This window comes from Streptopelia decaocto (assembly GCF_964273445.1).
Source record: "Streptopelia decaocto genome assembly, chromosome: 10".
NCBI classification, from domain to species: Eukaryota; Metazoa; Chordata; class Aves; order Columbiformes; family Columbidae; genus Streptopelia; species Streptopelia decaocto.
The window spans coordinates 3573941-3586776 of NC_138665.1; the positions used below are offsets into that span (position 1 = coordinate 3573941).

The window sequence follows — 12836 nt, forward strand, 5'->3', positions numbered from 1 at the left end:
CCTTCTCCAAATGACTCCCCGGTGCCCCTCTGTCCCCCCATCCTCCCCATCCCTGTCCTCCCCGCAGCACCGAGCCCCAGAGCGGTGCTGGTGGCACTCTTGGGCAGCCTCCCACCACGGCCCAGGTTTTTAATTCTTGTTGCTCTGAGATCCCTGCTCCCATGGCGATGCCTGTTGCTGCCCATGTCACATCCCACCGAGGCAGCGCTCCCATGGGACCCTGCAAGCTCCCCACATCTCTGGCTGAGGAACCAGCGCAGGCCCTCAAACTATACCATGTCTCTAAAATGGGGATAAAAACATCTTCCCAGCAGGCTTCGTAATTGCTTGTAAATCACTTTAATGCCCTGGGCTGAGAGGTGCTAAGTGCAAATCATGTAATTATTTCAAGCCAAAGCATATTTCATCAAGTTAAAATAAACTAATCCTATCTCTGCTTCAAAAAACCCACACTTTGATTGGATGAGAGCCTAATTACCAACTTCTCCCAGGAGAAAAGAGAAAGCATACACTGACAGTGGTGCAAGAGGCAAGTTACAAATGCCCAGATCAATTAATGGCAAAGAACATGTCGCCTCCGGAGAAAACAGTGGTTCTCCACCTTGGATGAACTAGAGGACCCCTGTGCTCACTGCCTGTGCCCCACTGGGCAGCGGGGCCGGACTGGCTCCTCCCGCTCCGTGCTGGTGATGGAGGGGATGGGTTGCTCAGCTCCCTTCTCTGCTCGTGTCAGGGCCAGGCTGCGCAGCAGCACAATCACTGTGACAGGGTGTGTGTGGCCCTGGGGAGCTGCTGGTGCCACACAATTGTCCAGGCCCAGTTAAATCCCTGCACCCTACCCCAGCTGCCAAGTTTTGGGCAGACAGCTCTCCAGCCCCTGATGCCCAAGCCCAGCTGTGGAGCGCCAGGCTCAAGCAGGGCTGCCTGTGTGTCCTCCTGCCTGCGCGCCCTCCTGCCTGCACGCCCGGCGGTGGGCAGTGCCAGTGCCGAGCCAGCACTGCTTGTGTAGCTGGCAGCAGGCATGCGGCAGCCCTGGCCAACTCGGCGCAGACTGGGGCAGCTGCCAGACCTCTTTCCTTCCCTCTGCGCCCATTTATTAGCACAGCCGGTGCATGGCGTTCAGCCACCTTCAGGAGAGGGAAGGGAGAAATGGTGCTTTGCTCACTTGGCTGGCATGGTGCAGCCCTGCGGGAGCTTGGGACAGACCTCCTCATGCCTCCAGCCAAAGCCCCAGCCTGGGGCAAGGCAGCATTTTGCCACAGGGCTTGGCTCTCTCATGAAGGGAAGGGTCGCTGGCTCTGTTGGAAACACGCTGAGGGAATGAGCTGGTGGACGGTGCTGAGCTCTGGCTAGGGACAGAGTAAAACAAGCCATGCTGTTCTGTGAGAGCTGCATGGAGCACAGCTGGGGACAGGCAGCTCTCACTCGCTGCAAACACACTGCCGAAGCTGTTTCAGGCACTGCTGCACATGCAGCAGCAGACAGGGCTTTGGTGATCTTGGCCTGACCCCAGTGTCCCGTCCCCCTGCTGTTCCCCAGCACTCCCACCACGCTGGCCCCCCACAGCAGTGGAACTCCAGCACGCACCCCCTGTGCCTCTCATGCACCATCTTGTCCCCATAATTCACTGATGGGGGAAAATCTGATACGCCCTGGTCCACAGGGTGTCACAGCAAGGTGTCCCTCTGGATTTTGTCTCCGTGACTGCTCAGCTCTAACAGCGGCTTGGGGAAGCCGACACTGTGCGCTCCTATCTGCTGTCTCAATTCAAAGGGATAAATATAGAACTGCCCCTCACACTACCCCTTCACCGCAAAAGAGATTTTGCAAACATTGAACAGGGCCCTGCCATGACTGACAAGCACATATGACAGACACATGTGGCCATCGAAAGCCCTAGCAATTTGCTAATGTTTATTAACAACTGTGTGGTCTCCCTGGGGCGGAGAGCCCGGTTTCCCCATGTAGGGCACTGGCTGGCCTTGGTGGGAACTCGGGCGCGGGGCAGAATGCTGTGAGGGTGCTGCAAAGGGCACCAGGTGCCAGGGGGCTCTGGACGGGATCCTGTTGCATTGATCTCACCCCTCTTAGGAAAGCAAGTTATTTTTTGATTCACTCCCGAACGCTGAAGTCCTGCAGGGTAGGAAGGGAAAGCAGTGTGGTTCCTTGCAGACAGGCAAAGGTCTTGGTGCAGCTGCACTCAGCCTTTTTGGGGGGTGCTGCAGGTCTGGGGAGCTGTGCTGGGGAGGGGGCTGTGCCCATGGGTCCGCGAGGGCCGGGTGAAACGGCACCCACGATGGGGCTGGTGCTGCTGAGCTCAGCCCCGGGCTCCTGCATTGCTGACGCTCAAGTTTCTCTGCATTTCCCACCCAGGGATGGAGGGGAATACCAGCGCTGAAGGCACAGACGGCCGGCACAGGAGCACCCAGCAGAAGGTGGTGAGTCTTTTGGGGGCTGCTGGCCACCCTTTGAGAGGCAAGGCGGGGGCTGCTGCCAGGGACCTGCTTCATGGCTGGTAATTGTAGCTACTTTGCTTTAGGAAATGCTTCTTCACCCCTTGGGCAAAGAGCAAGCACTTTGCACTGAGAGGGGAAGGGGTGACAGGGGGTCTGGTTGATGGTCCTGGGAAGTCAGGGGGCTGGGAAGGACGAGGACACCTGGGCATGGGCCACCCTCTGCACAGCTGGCTTTCAGCAGGAGGAATCCACTGTTCAGAACTGACCTGGTCCAGGGTGAGGATGGGGGAAGCCCCTGGCCTCCCTCAGGGCACCTGTGACTGTCAGCACTGTGTGATCCCACCAGGGATGAACCCCAGCTTTGCTTCACCACCCAGAGTCACCCCAGCTGCCACAGCAGGCAGCAGTGTCCCAACAGGTCCCACTGTGGCTGTGCCCCCTTCCTGCCCCAGCATGCTCCCACCCCAGCTCCTGCTGCTCCTCCTGCCCCTTGTCCAGGTAAAATGAACTCCTCCGAGACCATCTCTGCTCCTGGCCTGCGAAGATAAAACCCCAGGAGGCGTTGTGATCTAGACCTAGCTTAGCTTCCTAGCTCAGGGACCTCTGCCAGGGACACAGCAGTGGGGTCATCCCATCCTCTCTGGCTGCCCCACACAGACCTCCCTGCCCCTGGGGAGAACCTGGGCCCCCCTCAGCCTTCCTGCACTGCCATGGACCCCCATGGGCTCTCCCAGCTGGCAGGACTTGACCCTTCATGTGGCACAAAGCCAGGAGACTCAGTAACCTTTCCCTCCTTGCAAAAGCTTTCTGCAGGGCAGAGCTCTACGGTTCACTAGGTAAGAGACCATGGAGAACCGTCCCTGTGTCCCCCCACAGCTCTATGCATTAGTGGCAGCTCCTGGGAGAGGGCTATACATACAGCCCACGTGCTGCCCCCGCTGCCTCCCAGCTGCAGCTGGTGTGAAATCCAAAGGGCTTTTCCTAAAGCAGCACTAAGCATTGGTGCAAAGTCCCTCTGAGCAGTCCCTGCTGCTCTGGCAGTCTGAAAAAACTGTTTCTGGAACAGCTGCCAGTTACTCTTTCATTTAATGGGGAGGAGAACTGGAGGAAGAAATCCTTCTCCTCCCTTTCTTCTATCACTTGCTCTACTACAGGTGTCCTGGCAGCCCCCACACCTTAGCTCCCATGTCCCTGTTGGTGACTCGTGTTGGGGCTGCTGCTTCCCCGCTTCGAAATCCTCTGTTTTCGCCAGCTGTGCGTGGCGCAGGGCTGTGGCTGTGCGGGAGCTGGAGCTGGAGCTGTGCGTGGCACAGGGCTGTGGCCGTGCGGGAGCTGGAGCTGGAGCTGTGCGTGGCGCAGGGCTGTGGCCGTGCGGGAGCTGGAGCTGGAGCTGTGCGTGGCGCAGGGCTGTGGCTGTGCGGGAGCTGGAGCTGGAGCTGTGCGTGGCGCAGGGCTGTGGCCGTGCGGGAGCTGGAGCTGGAGCTGTGCGTGGCGCAGGGCTGTGGCTGTGCGGGAGCTGGAGCTGGAGCTGTGCGTGGCGCAGGGCTGTGGCCGTGCGGGAGCTGGAGCTGGAGCTGTGCGTGGCGCAGGGCTGTGGCTGTGCGGGAGCTGGAGCTGGAGCTGTGCGTGGCGCAGGGCTGTGGCCGTGCGGGAGCTGGAGCTGTGCGTGGCGCAGGGCTGTGGCTGTGCGGGAGCTGGAGCTGGAGCTGTGCGTGGCGCAGGGCTGTGGCTGTGCGGGAGCTGGAGCTGGAGCTGTGCGTGGCGCAGGGCTGTGGCTGTGCGGGAGCTGGAGCTGGAGCTGTGCGTGGCGCAGGGCTGTGGCTGTGCGGGAGCTGGAGCTGGAGCTGTGCGTGGCGCAGGGCTGTGGCCGTGCGGGAGCTGGAGCTGTGCGTGGCGCAGGGCTGTGGCTGTGCGGGAGCTGGCCCGGGAAGGGCTCCAGCCAGGGCTGCGGGACCCGGGCCAAGAGCTGCCTCCACTGTACGGGCAGCTGCGGGCACTTTGCCGGCAGCAGCGCTCTGACGCAGGCGTGCTTTCCAAAGAGCCCCACTGGGGCTTTAACTGGGTCCAGTTGGGGCAGTCAGTGGGATGGTGATGGTTTACAGCCCCCCTGGGTCTAGCCCAGGCTCTCCAAGGCACAAATTTGGGCTTCAGAGTCAGTACTCTCCACCCATTCGCACTGTTTTGCAGTATTTGTGTGTCTGAGCAGAGTTTAATTCCCCCGATTCAAAAGCGTTTCCAAGCCAGACTTTCTGCCAAGCTGTCAGACACTTCCCAGCTGTCCCAGGCTGACCCGTGGGGTGTAAATATCTCACTTGTCGTCTGTGGCTCCAACAGGTGCCCACAGCCAGTGGGTTTCCATGGCCCCAGTGCCGACACAGGGCGATGGTGCCAGCGCAGCTGCTGCGGGGCTGCGCTCACAGCGGGCACAGTGGCTTCAGGGAGATGTGGCCAGGGTGGGCAAGCATGGCCCTGACCCAGCTGGGAGCAGCTGAGCCCTGTAGCAGCATTTGCATTAAAGCATCTCAGCATCAGCCCTTCTCCCCAGCAGTACCTGGCCCAGCCTGCTCCGATCTCAAAGTGAGGTCTGCATCCTCTCCCACCTCTCTGCCTGCCTTTGGAGACATAAAGCCTGCCCATGTCAAGGGTGGTTAAGAACAGCTGCCATGCCTCTTCTCAAGTGACTCTTGGCCAGGCACAGGTACAGATTGATTTGTGTTCCTGAGCTCCACACAAACAAGTTTTCACCACCGAGGTAAAATGCAAACTCTCGCCACCTGGGGAGATGCTTTTCCTGGAACTCAGTGTAACTAAAAAATAACACAGGGATTTCTCCAAAGACAAACCACTTGCTCACACGCCAAGAAAAACAAACTGGATGACCTTTTTAATAATACTGCCTGCTGTCATCTGTGATAGCACAGAAGACGTGCATTTGAGCTCAGAGATGTTGCAGAAGCGTGGGAACAACCCTGGTCCTCCCAAATCACAGGTTTTCTTTGGCCATGATCATGCAGGTGGAAGAACATGATTTTCTGAAAATGCCAGGCCAAGGAGACGCCCAATGTGACAGCAGTGATGTACATGTCATGGAAAAATGGATGCTGGGATCTAAGCAATCTTCAGTCAGAACAGCCAAAACTGCCTCTGTTTAACTCAAGAGTGATGATGGGAAAATGGAAATTTGAAACATTTCCAGCTATTAAGTGCTTTTGCATTTATTTTTGGCCAATGAGATGTTCAGCTTGCATGTGGGGGTTGTGTTCTGTAACTCTTCCAGGAAAATAAGCATGAGGAGAAGGTCCAGGATCCTAACAGAGAGGGGGACAAGACTGAGGCAGAGATGGGGAGCAAAACATGGGCAGACCTGGCTGGGGAGATGAAGACGTTCCTGTGGAACCCAGAGGAGAGAACTTGCCTGGGGAGAACGGCCAAGAGCTGGGGTAGGTGGTTGCTTAAGCCCCGCTTTTGGGGATTGTTGCTTTTTCTGCTTCACAACAGATGCACTTGCCTGTGAATGTCCTTGATAGCTTGGACTGACACTGCCGTCCCCCGTTTTCAGGGTAGATGTTTCTAAGCAGTGCAATAAAGAACTAGTGAGGAGGACAAGCAGAAAACCTTGGGAAAGTTATCCTTGGTCTGGATGTGAATCTTTACTGAGAACGCGAAAGCAAAGATTTCGAGCTGCCCAGACCATATACTGGGAAGAAATTAAGAGCCCGAGCAATCATTGGGGCTGCAGGTGAATCTGCTGCAGCCACACACCCCTGGTGCCACCAGTGACCCAGCTCCTGCCTGTGTAATCAGGAGCCCATGGAGAGGTGGCTTTGGGGTCATCAGTGTCGGTGGGTGAAGAGTACCTGGGGCACGGGGCAGGCATTTTGGGGAAGGTGCACACCACAGGGCTGAGCAGCGGTCCTTGCCTGTGTGTTCCCTGGCTGTGGGGTGGGAAGGGCTGGTCACTGTCACCTCGCAGCTTCTTGGGGTGTGACACGGCAGAGCCTACATGTGCTACTGGGGCTGGTGGGCTGGGATGTGCCAGTGACGGTTTTGAGCCCCCTGTCTATTTTATCCGTATCCATGTGGCCTTCAAAACCGATCGCTGAGCCTGGAGGTGACCTGGGTGTTCAGAGCAGCCCACTGCTGGGGTGAGCACTGCTGCAGGCTCAGTCTGGGACCAAGGTGTCACAGCACACGCGGTGCCGTCCACCCTTGCAGCTCTGTCCTGACAGCGCCCAGCCCCTGCAGCGCAGCGAAAATCCCCAACCTTAGCCCAGCATCACATGCACAACCTGCACTTGTGTAAGGCTGCACATTATTGGGGGCAGCTGCTCGGCCTGTGGGGACAGCCAGGAGAAAAAAATAAACTGCTGTAAACACTGGAGGAGTCTGAAAACACACAAGCATGAGTCCGGGGCAGGCCTTGAAATCCACATTAGCTCCCCTGTGCCCATCGCCGGCTGCAGAGGCAGCCCAGTTTTGCTGACCCTTTGCTGGATGGGAAGGCACAGGCTGGAGTGCAGGAGCTGTGCAGGGGTGACAGTCCTCAGGGATGTGGGTTTGGGTTTCTGGAGGCTCTGCCAGGTGCTGAGGAAAACCCTGTGCAAGGGCTTGCTCAGGCTGGTGTGCTCGTGGCCCTGGCTTGCAACTGCTGGAAGTTATTTATTTACAGCCTTGGGGAGGGAGGAGTGTCCTCCTGCACCCCAGGAGTAGCTGGGTGTCCTGCTATATGGTCCTGCTGCCCTATGGACATATACCCCTGGCTGCACACGTGTGTGCTCACATGCCTGTACAGGGGGATAGGAGAGAGGCACTGAAGCTACTGTGAAAATCTATTTCTGTTTTAAAATGAGAGCACTTGGAGGTGAACAGAGGTGAACTTTCCTGCTCTTATCTCATGGGTGCGGAGGAAGGAGTTTGCCCAGCCTGAGCCTGCTCCCCCACACTGGCCCTGGAGTTGTTCCCAGGGACGGGGGGCTCAGCGGACCTGTGCTGCCAAAATGCAGGGAGCCGGCTGGCCACAGGGTCAGCACAGAGGGGAGCCCCCGGGAAAGGCTCCCCCCCAGCTCTGCCCATGACAACAGTTCCTGCTGTATTGCAGGAAATGTAAGAATGGGAACGGTAGCAGCACCGTGTCCCAAAAAGCATTTTCTCGGCACCCAGGCTGCAGCTCCAGCCCCACCAGACTGGTGCAGAGGCTGTGCCACCAGCAGCGGTGACGGTCCCATCTGTCCCAGCTTGCCCCACAGCAGGACACGGCCCTGCAGCGGTTCCCAGCTCCGCAGCCCCGGCAGAAGCACAGCAGGAGCGCACATCTGTGTTCCCAGGGCTCCCTCCGAGCTGCCAGCATGTTTCTTCTGGGAAATGTTTGCGTTAGGGCTTCAATTTGCTTTCTGAGCCACTGGGTTTTATTCATAGGCTATGGCCTCTTGAGACATCCTCAGTCAAGCCTGGTCCAGAGGAAAAACAAACCCATTCTCTGGATGTCAGGGCTGTGAAACAACCAGCGGTGCTGCAGCCCCCGGGCGATGCCGCTCGCTGCGGTCTCAGTGCCGAGTCCCTGCTGTGCAGGAGACAGGAGCTGGGGCAGGAGCATTGCCCCACAGGCCCCATTGCGAATTGGGACGTGCCAAAGCTGAAGGAGTGGGAAAGGCAAGAGTCAAGGTCGGGTCTGTCTGTCAGAGAGAGCTGGGGTTGGTGGACACACAGACCCAGTCCTGACCCAGCTCTGGGAAGGGTCATGCAGCAAAAAAGGTGCAAAGCCAAATGGCATCTGCCCCGGCCCCAGGGCTGGGCAGGGAGTGTGTCTGGCTGAGAGTCCTACACCCAAAAATGCCAGGGTCTGTGGATGGAGGGGGGCTGCGAGCTCCCACCTCCATGACTCGGGGCTGCGGAGGACATCGTGCTGAGCACAGCTGCACATCGCTGTGGGACACAGCCCCTGGGAGTGCTCTGGTTGTGTTAACAGCAACATGCCCTCTCTCTTTTGCAGGTTTGATCTTACTGTTTTACTTCGTTTTCTACACGTGCCTGGCTGGAATGTTTGCCTTCTGCATGTACGTGATGCTGCTCACGCTGAGCCCCTACACGCCCAGGTACCGGGACCGCGTGTCTCCACCAGGTACGCTCCCCAGCCAGCCCAGCCTCAGGCACCTCTGCTGGCACCTGCCCGCTGAAGTGCCACCAACGTGGCGTGGCAGGGACCCTGGGTAAAGTCCTGCTGTGGCTGTACACTCCTACAGTCAACCAGCCCTCCACAACACAGAGTGTTATCACCTACCTCAGAGCACTGACGGTACTGCAGGTTATCTGCAGAGGATCGGGCATCTTAAATAGCCCTATGTGAAGCATTCATTATAATTATACTAATTGTTGTTCTAATCATGCTAATTATTACGCTAATTATCCTCAATGTAAATGGGCAAGTTTAGGCACTTCATAGGAGAAGCCCATTCACTTCAGTTGCTGCCCCTTTATACCTCATATCTTCAAAATAAAATGCAAATTAAGAGTAGCTTTTATGCATTATTATTTGGGGTAGTCCTGGCAAGATAATGTTTAAAAACTCCTTTCCCTGTCACAGAGCAGCATTTTCCCAGTGTTTTTGTGTTGGTGGGGAAGAGGAGGCCCTCTCGCCCTGCTCCCTGGGCCTGGTCATATGGCTGGGAGCACAGGGCATCATCCCTCGGTCCCTGTCTGCAGTCCCAAGTCCATCATTTTCCCACAGCGCTGCTGAGACCCTCCCGGTCTCCCACGTTTCCCGGGATACTTTGATGTGCATGGTGCTGTCTGAGTGTGAAATAGAGGTGAGGGATCAGCGGCTTGAGGAGAGACTTTATTTGAGAGCTGGTGTTGCCGCTCTCACGCCTGTGCCCAGCCCGAGCTCAGCCGCAGTGCAGCCAGCCCCTGCAGCACGTGCCCCAAGCCTGAGGCCAGTCCATGCATGTCTGCTCTAGCAGGGTCTGTTTCCTTCTCCAGGAGTGATGATCAGACCATACTTGAATGGGTTCACCATTGCCTTCAACGTCTCTCAGCCCAGCACGTGGCAGCCGTACGTGGACAGCATGCACCACTTCCTAGCAGGTAAGCTCTTGGGCACCCCAGGAGCCATGCCAGCAAGCTGTTTGAATCCACGCACACATGTACATGGTGCAGGGGTCTCCTCCTGGGCCACAGATCAGCTCTCGGCATCTCGTGGCCCCCATCTAGAAAGGGAGGCTCATAAGGTGGTCATGGGAGCTTCTGCCATGCCTTTCCAGGTGGGATTTTCTAACTCCCTTGACATGCAGAGGTACTCTGTGCAGGTCCTCAGAAACATTAACAAGTCTCTTGGTCTCCACCAGCCTATGATGACAAAGTCCAAGAGGAGAAGAATATCAAGTGCACCTCAGGACGGTACTTCATCCAAGGGGGCAATGAAAGCGAGAAGAAGAAGGCCTGCCAGTTCAAGCGCTCGCTGCTGCAGAACTGCTCTGGCATTGAGGACCCAACATTTGGCTACTCCAGAGGCCAGCCCTGCATCCTGCTGAAGATGAACCGGGTACAAAGAAAGCCAGTTGTCTAATTCCTTCCTTCAGTGCATCCCAGTGCGATAAAGACCATGCAGAGACTGAATCCCCTCCACTTCTCAGGCCCAGGGAAAAGGGAACTAGAATCCCAAACCCTGCTGGTTCATACCTGCTAGAAAACATAAAAAAAGAAATGCTACCCTACAAAACTTGCTCAGTTTGATTTGCTGAGGCTGAGCGCTTGGAAGGTATTGTGCCTGGCCTCTCCATGGGAGGAACTGAGCTGTAGGGCTGCACCTCAGGCTCTCATCTCTTTGTAATGGGAATTTTCATAGGATCAAGTTTCTTTGAAATCATCTAATAGCATAGTGGATCAGTGCACATTGCTGGGAAAATAAATGTGTGTGGACGTGGCTGTGCTACTCCAAGGAGTCTGTACTCTCCGGGTGCTGTGCTCTGCCCCTGCTCTCAGGAGGCAAACTCTGCTTCTAGGGACACATAACTCCCATCCTAAGCAATGTGACTGGCACATCGGAGAGCTTACACCCTGGGTGAGGGAGGCAGCATGCACCTGGCACTGCATTTCATACAAGCACGGATGTCTCTTGTTTTTGCAGATCATAGGCTACCGCCCTGGTGCTGGAGTCCCTGTGAGCGTGGACTGCAAAGTGCAGGTACCGTCTCATTCTTGCTCCACAGGGTGCTGTGTAGAAGGCCAAATGTCTCCCTCTGATGGACCCCACCACTATCCATCCCTATTTTAGCCCCAAACACTTGCAGGACCCAGCACTGCCGATGCCTCTGGGTGCAAGTGGGGACCAGTCTGCTGAGAACAACGGAGGCCACAGTCTCCTGCTTCCCAGCCTGGTCCTCACCCTCCCAGCTCCTGCCAGCCTCACCAGCAGCACTCTGCTCAGCCCCTGAGGGCAGCCCCACCGGGCTGGTACCAGCCAGAGCCTGGAGCTGGGGAATGAGACAGGAGCTGCTCACGCCCGTCCCCACCTGCCCCGCAGGACCCCCAGTCCCAGGGAGCACCCCGCAAGGCACAGCACTGGGGTGAAGGAAGGGTTCAAGCAGCAGCTGGATCACACCCTTGGAGGGCAAAAAAGCACTAGGCAAGGGCAGGGAGGGATCGGCAGAGGGCAAAGTCTGTAACCCTCGCCCGTGCCTTCACAGCACAGGGATGCTCTGGCTCTCCCAGCAAACACGCTGCCCACAGGCAGGTACAGCTGAGCCCTTCTGTGGATTTCCAAGAGGTGTCTGTACTAAAGCTTCTTCACCTTACTCCAAAGGGAGCTGTATTTTGTGTCCCATGTGTTATGTGTGTACCCTTCTCTTTTTTTTACCAATATCACAGAAAGGCAATGAGAGTGATCTCAGATCAGTGGACTTCTACCCTGGAAACGGGACGTTTGATCTCATGTATTATCCCTACTATGGCAAGATCACTCATGTAAGTAAGGACTTTGTTGTGTCCCTTTGGGAAGGAGAGTACAGATGTGCTTTCTGGCTATTTTGGGCAGATGCAGGCAGGAGGGAGGGCACTGGGATTACAGCGCTCTATTTCTGTCTCTGACAAACTGCGGGAAATCCTTGGGGACTCCAGTTCCCCCTTGCCAGCAATGGGAATGTTTAGATTTATCATCTGGAGACTAAGACTGGCTTTGCTAACTCCCAGAGAAGGTCTCAACACCAGCATTTTCCCTGGGAGTTAGGGAAATCAAGGGTTAGGTAACACAAGAGGAAAAGGATGGGGCTTCTCTCAAAGCTATGACAAAACCACTTCAGGCCGGGTGGCTCAAAACGGAGCAGTCCAGCACTGGTGGCTATTTCTGAACACGCTGGCCAGCACTGCTTTGGCCTGCGCCAGGCTGTACGGTGTCTGAGGTAACACAGGAGGCAGGCGCCAGGCTCCTATTGTCACACTGACTGGCTGAGTCACAGCCCCAGATGCCAGGTCTGTGTGCACTTTGAGCACACAGATCTGAGGAACGCCACAGATTTCTTATTACAAGACATAGGTTGGTTTTTAGAACAGGAGAAAGGATTTGGAAGTCCCGCTATCCAGTGTTACTTGTCCTGGCCCACCAACCCAAGAGGTGCAGTGCAAAACTAGACTTGATCCCATCCCTCCACAGTACAGAAAGGCTCAGCTTTAGCATCCTGAGGGACTGCGATGGGCATCAGGCAAACGCACTCCAACGCCTGGAAACCGTGAACCAATTACTAATAATTAACACTGATTATGGAAACACTGCCTGCTTTACTTCTCCTTCAAAAATTACACTGAAATCTCCTTTCCTTTCAGGTCAACTATACATCCCCACTGGTGGCTATGCACTTTACAGATGTAAAGAAGAATTATTTGGTTCCTATTCAGTGCAGTCTGAATGGGAAAGGTATTATCAACGATGTTAACAGCGACCGCTTCCTGGGCCGGATCATCTTCACACTCAGCATCGGGAAGTAGCCACTGCAAACACCGGGCACTTAGGTTAAGTTAATCAGAGGCTTTTTCCTTCTTAAAGCATAAAGCCAGCATTTTTTTTCTGCTAGAAAAAACAGGCACATGGAGATTTTTGTTAATTTATTTTTGTTCATAGTTAGGAAACAAATGAGATGTAATGGAGCTTGGAACCACATTTTTCATCATCTGATGTAAATCATTATTAGTAAAAATTAAAAGTCATGTAATGGGCAGAGAACCTGCAAAAGCATTTTAGTTTTTATTTAAAAAAAACCCCCTCTGATATCTGAACACTATTTTCCTAAGGTCTTTTACAAGTGACCCCTGTGGAACACATTTTTCCTGCTTTAAATTTTAATCTTTCCTATAGTTTTATGTGCATTTCTCTGGCAAAAGCTGACAAGGGGG

General features: G+C 55.5%; 1 protein-coding gene across 2 annotated transcripts; it reads left to right on the forward strand.

Annotated features, from left to right (window-relative positions):
• Nucleotides 1–1945: 1945 nt before the first annotated feature.
• Nucleotides 1946–12675, forward strand: ATP1B4 (ATPase Na+/K+ transporting family member beta 4). 2 transcript variants are annotated; one of them, XM_082061594.1, is made up of 9 exons: nucleotides 1946–2140; nucleotides 2374–2438; nucleotides 5734–5896; nucleotides 8446–8574; nucleotides 9432–9536; nucleotides 9797–9993; nucleotides 10579–10635; nucleotides 11319–11414; nucleotides 12270–12675. In XM_082061594.1, the coding sequence occupies exons 2-9, from the start codon at nucleotides 2376–2378 to the stop codon at nucleotides 12429–12431; spliced, it is 972 nt and encodes a 323-aa protein (XP_081917720.1). In that variant the 5' UTR covers nucleotides 1946–2140; nucleotides 2374–2375; the 3' UTR covers nucleotides 12432–12675. The 2 variants fall into 2 exon arrangements, with proteins under 2 accessions (XP_081917720.1, XP_081917721.1); XM_082061595.1 differs by having other exon boundaries at nucleotides 1952–2095.
• The last annotated feature ends 161 nt before the right edge of the window (nucleotides 12676–12836 follow it).

Excerpts from the sequence above, each read along its gene's own strand:
- ATP1B4 (XM_082061594.1), top strand. The coding sequence starts at position 2,376 with ATGGAGGGGAATACCAGCGCTGAAGGCACAGACGGCCGGCACAGGAGC. Across the intron at positions 8,575-9,431 it reads GGACCGCGTGTCTCCACCAG|GAGTGATGATCAGACCATAC; the intron begins GTACGCTCCCCA and ends TTCCTTCTCCAG. Across the intron at positions 11,415-12,269 it reads ACTATGGCAAGATCACTCAT|GTCAACTATACATCCCCACT; the intron begins GTAAGTAAGGAC and ends CTTTCCTTTCAG.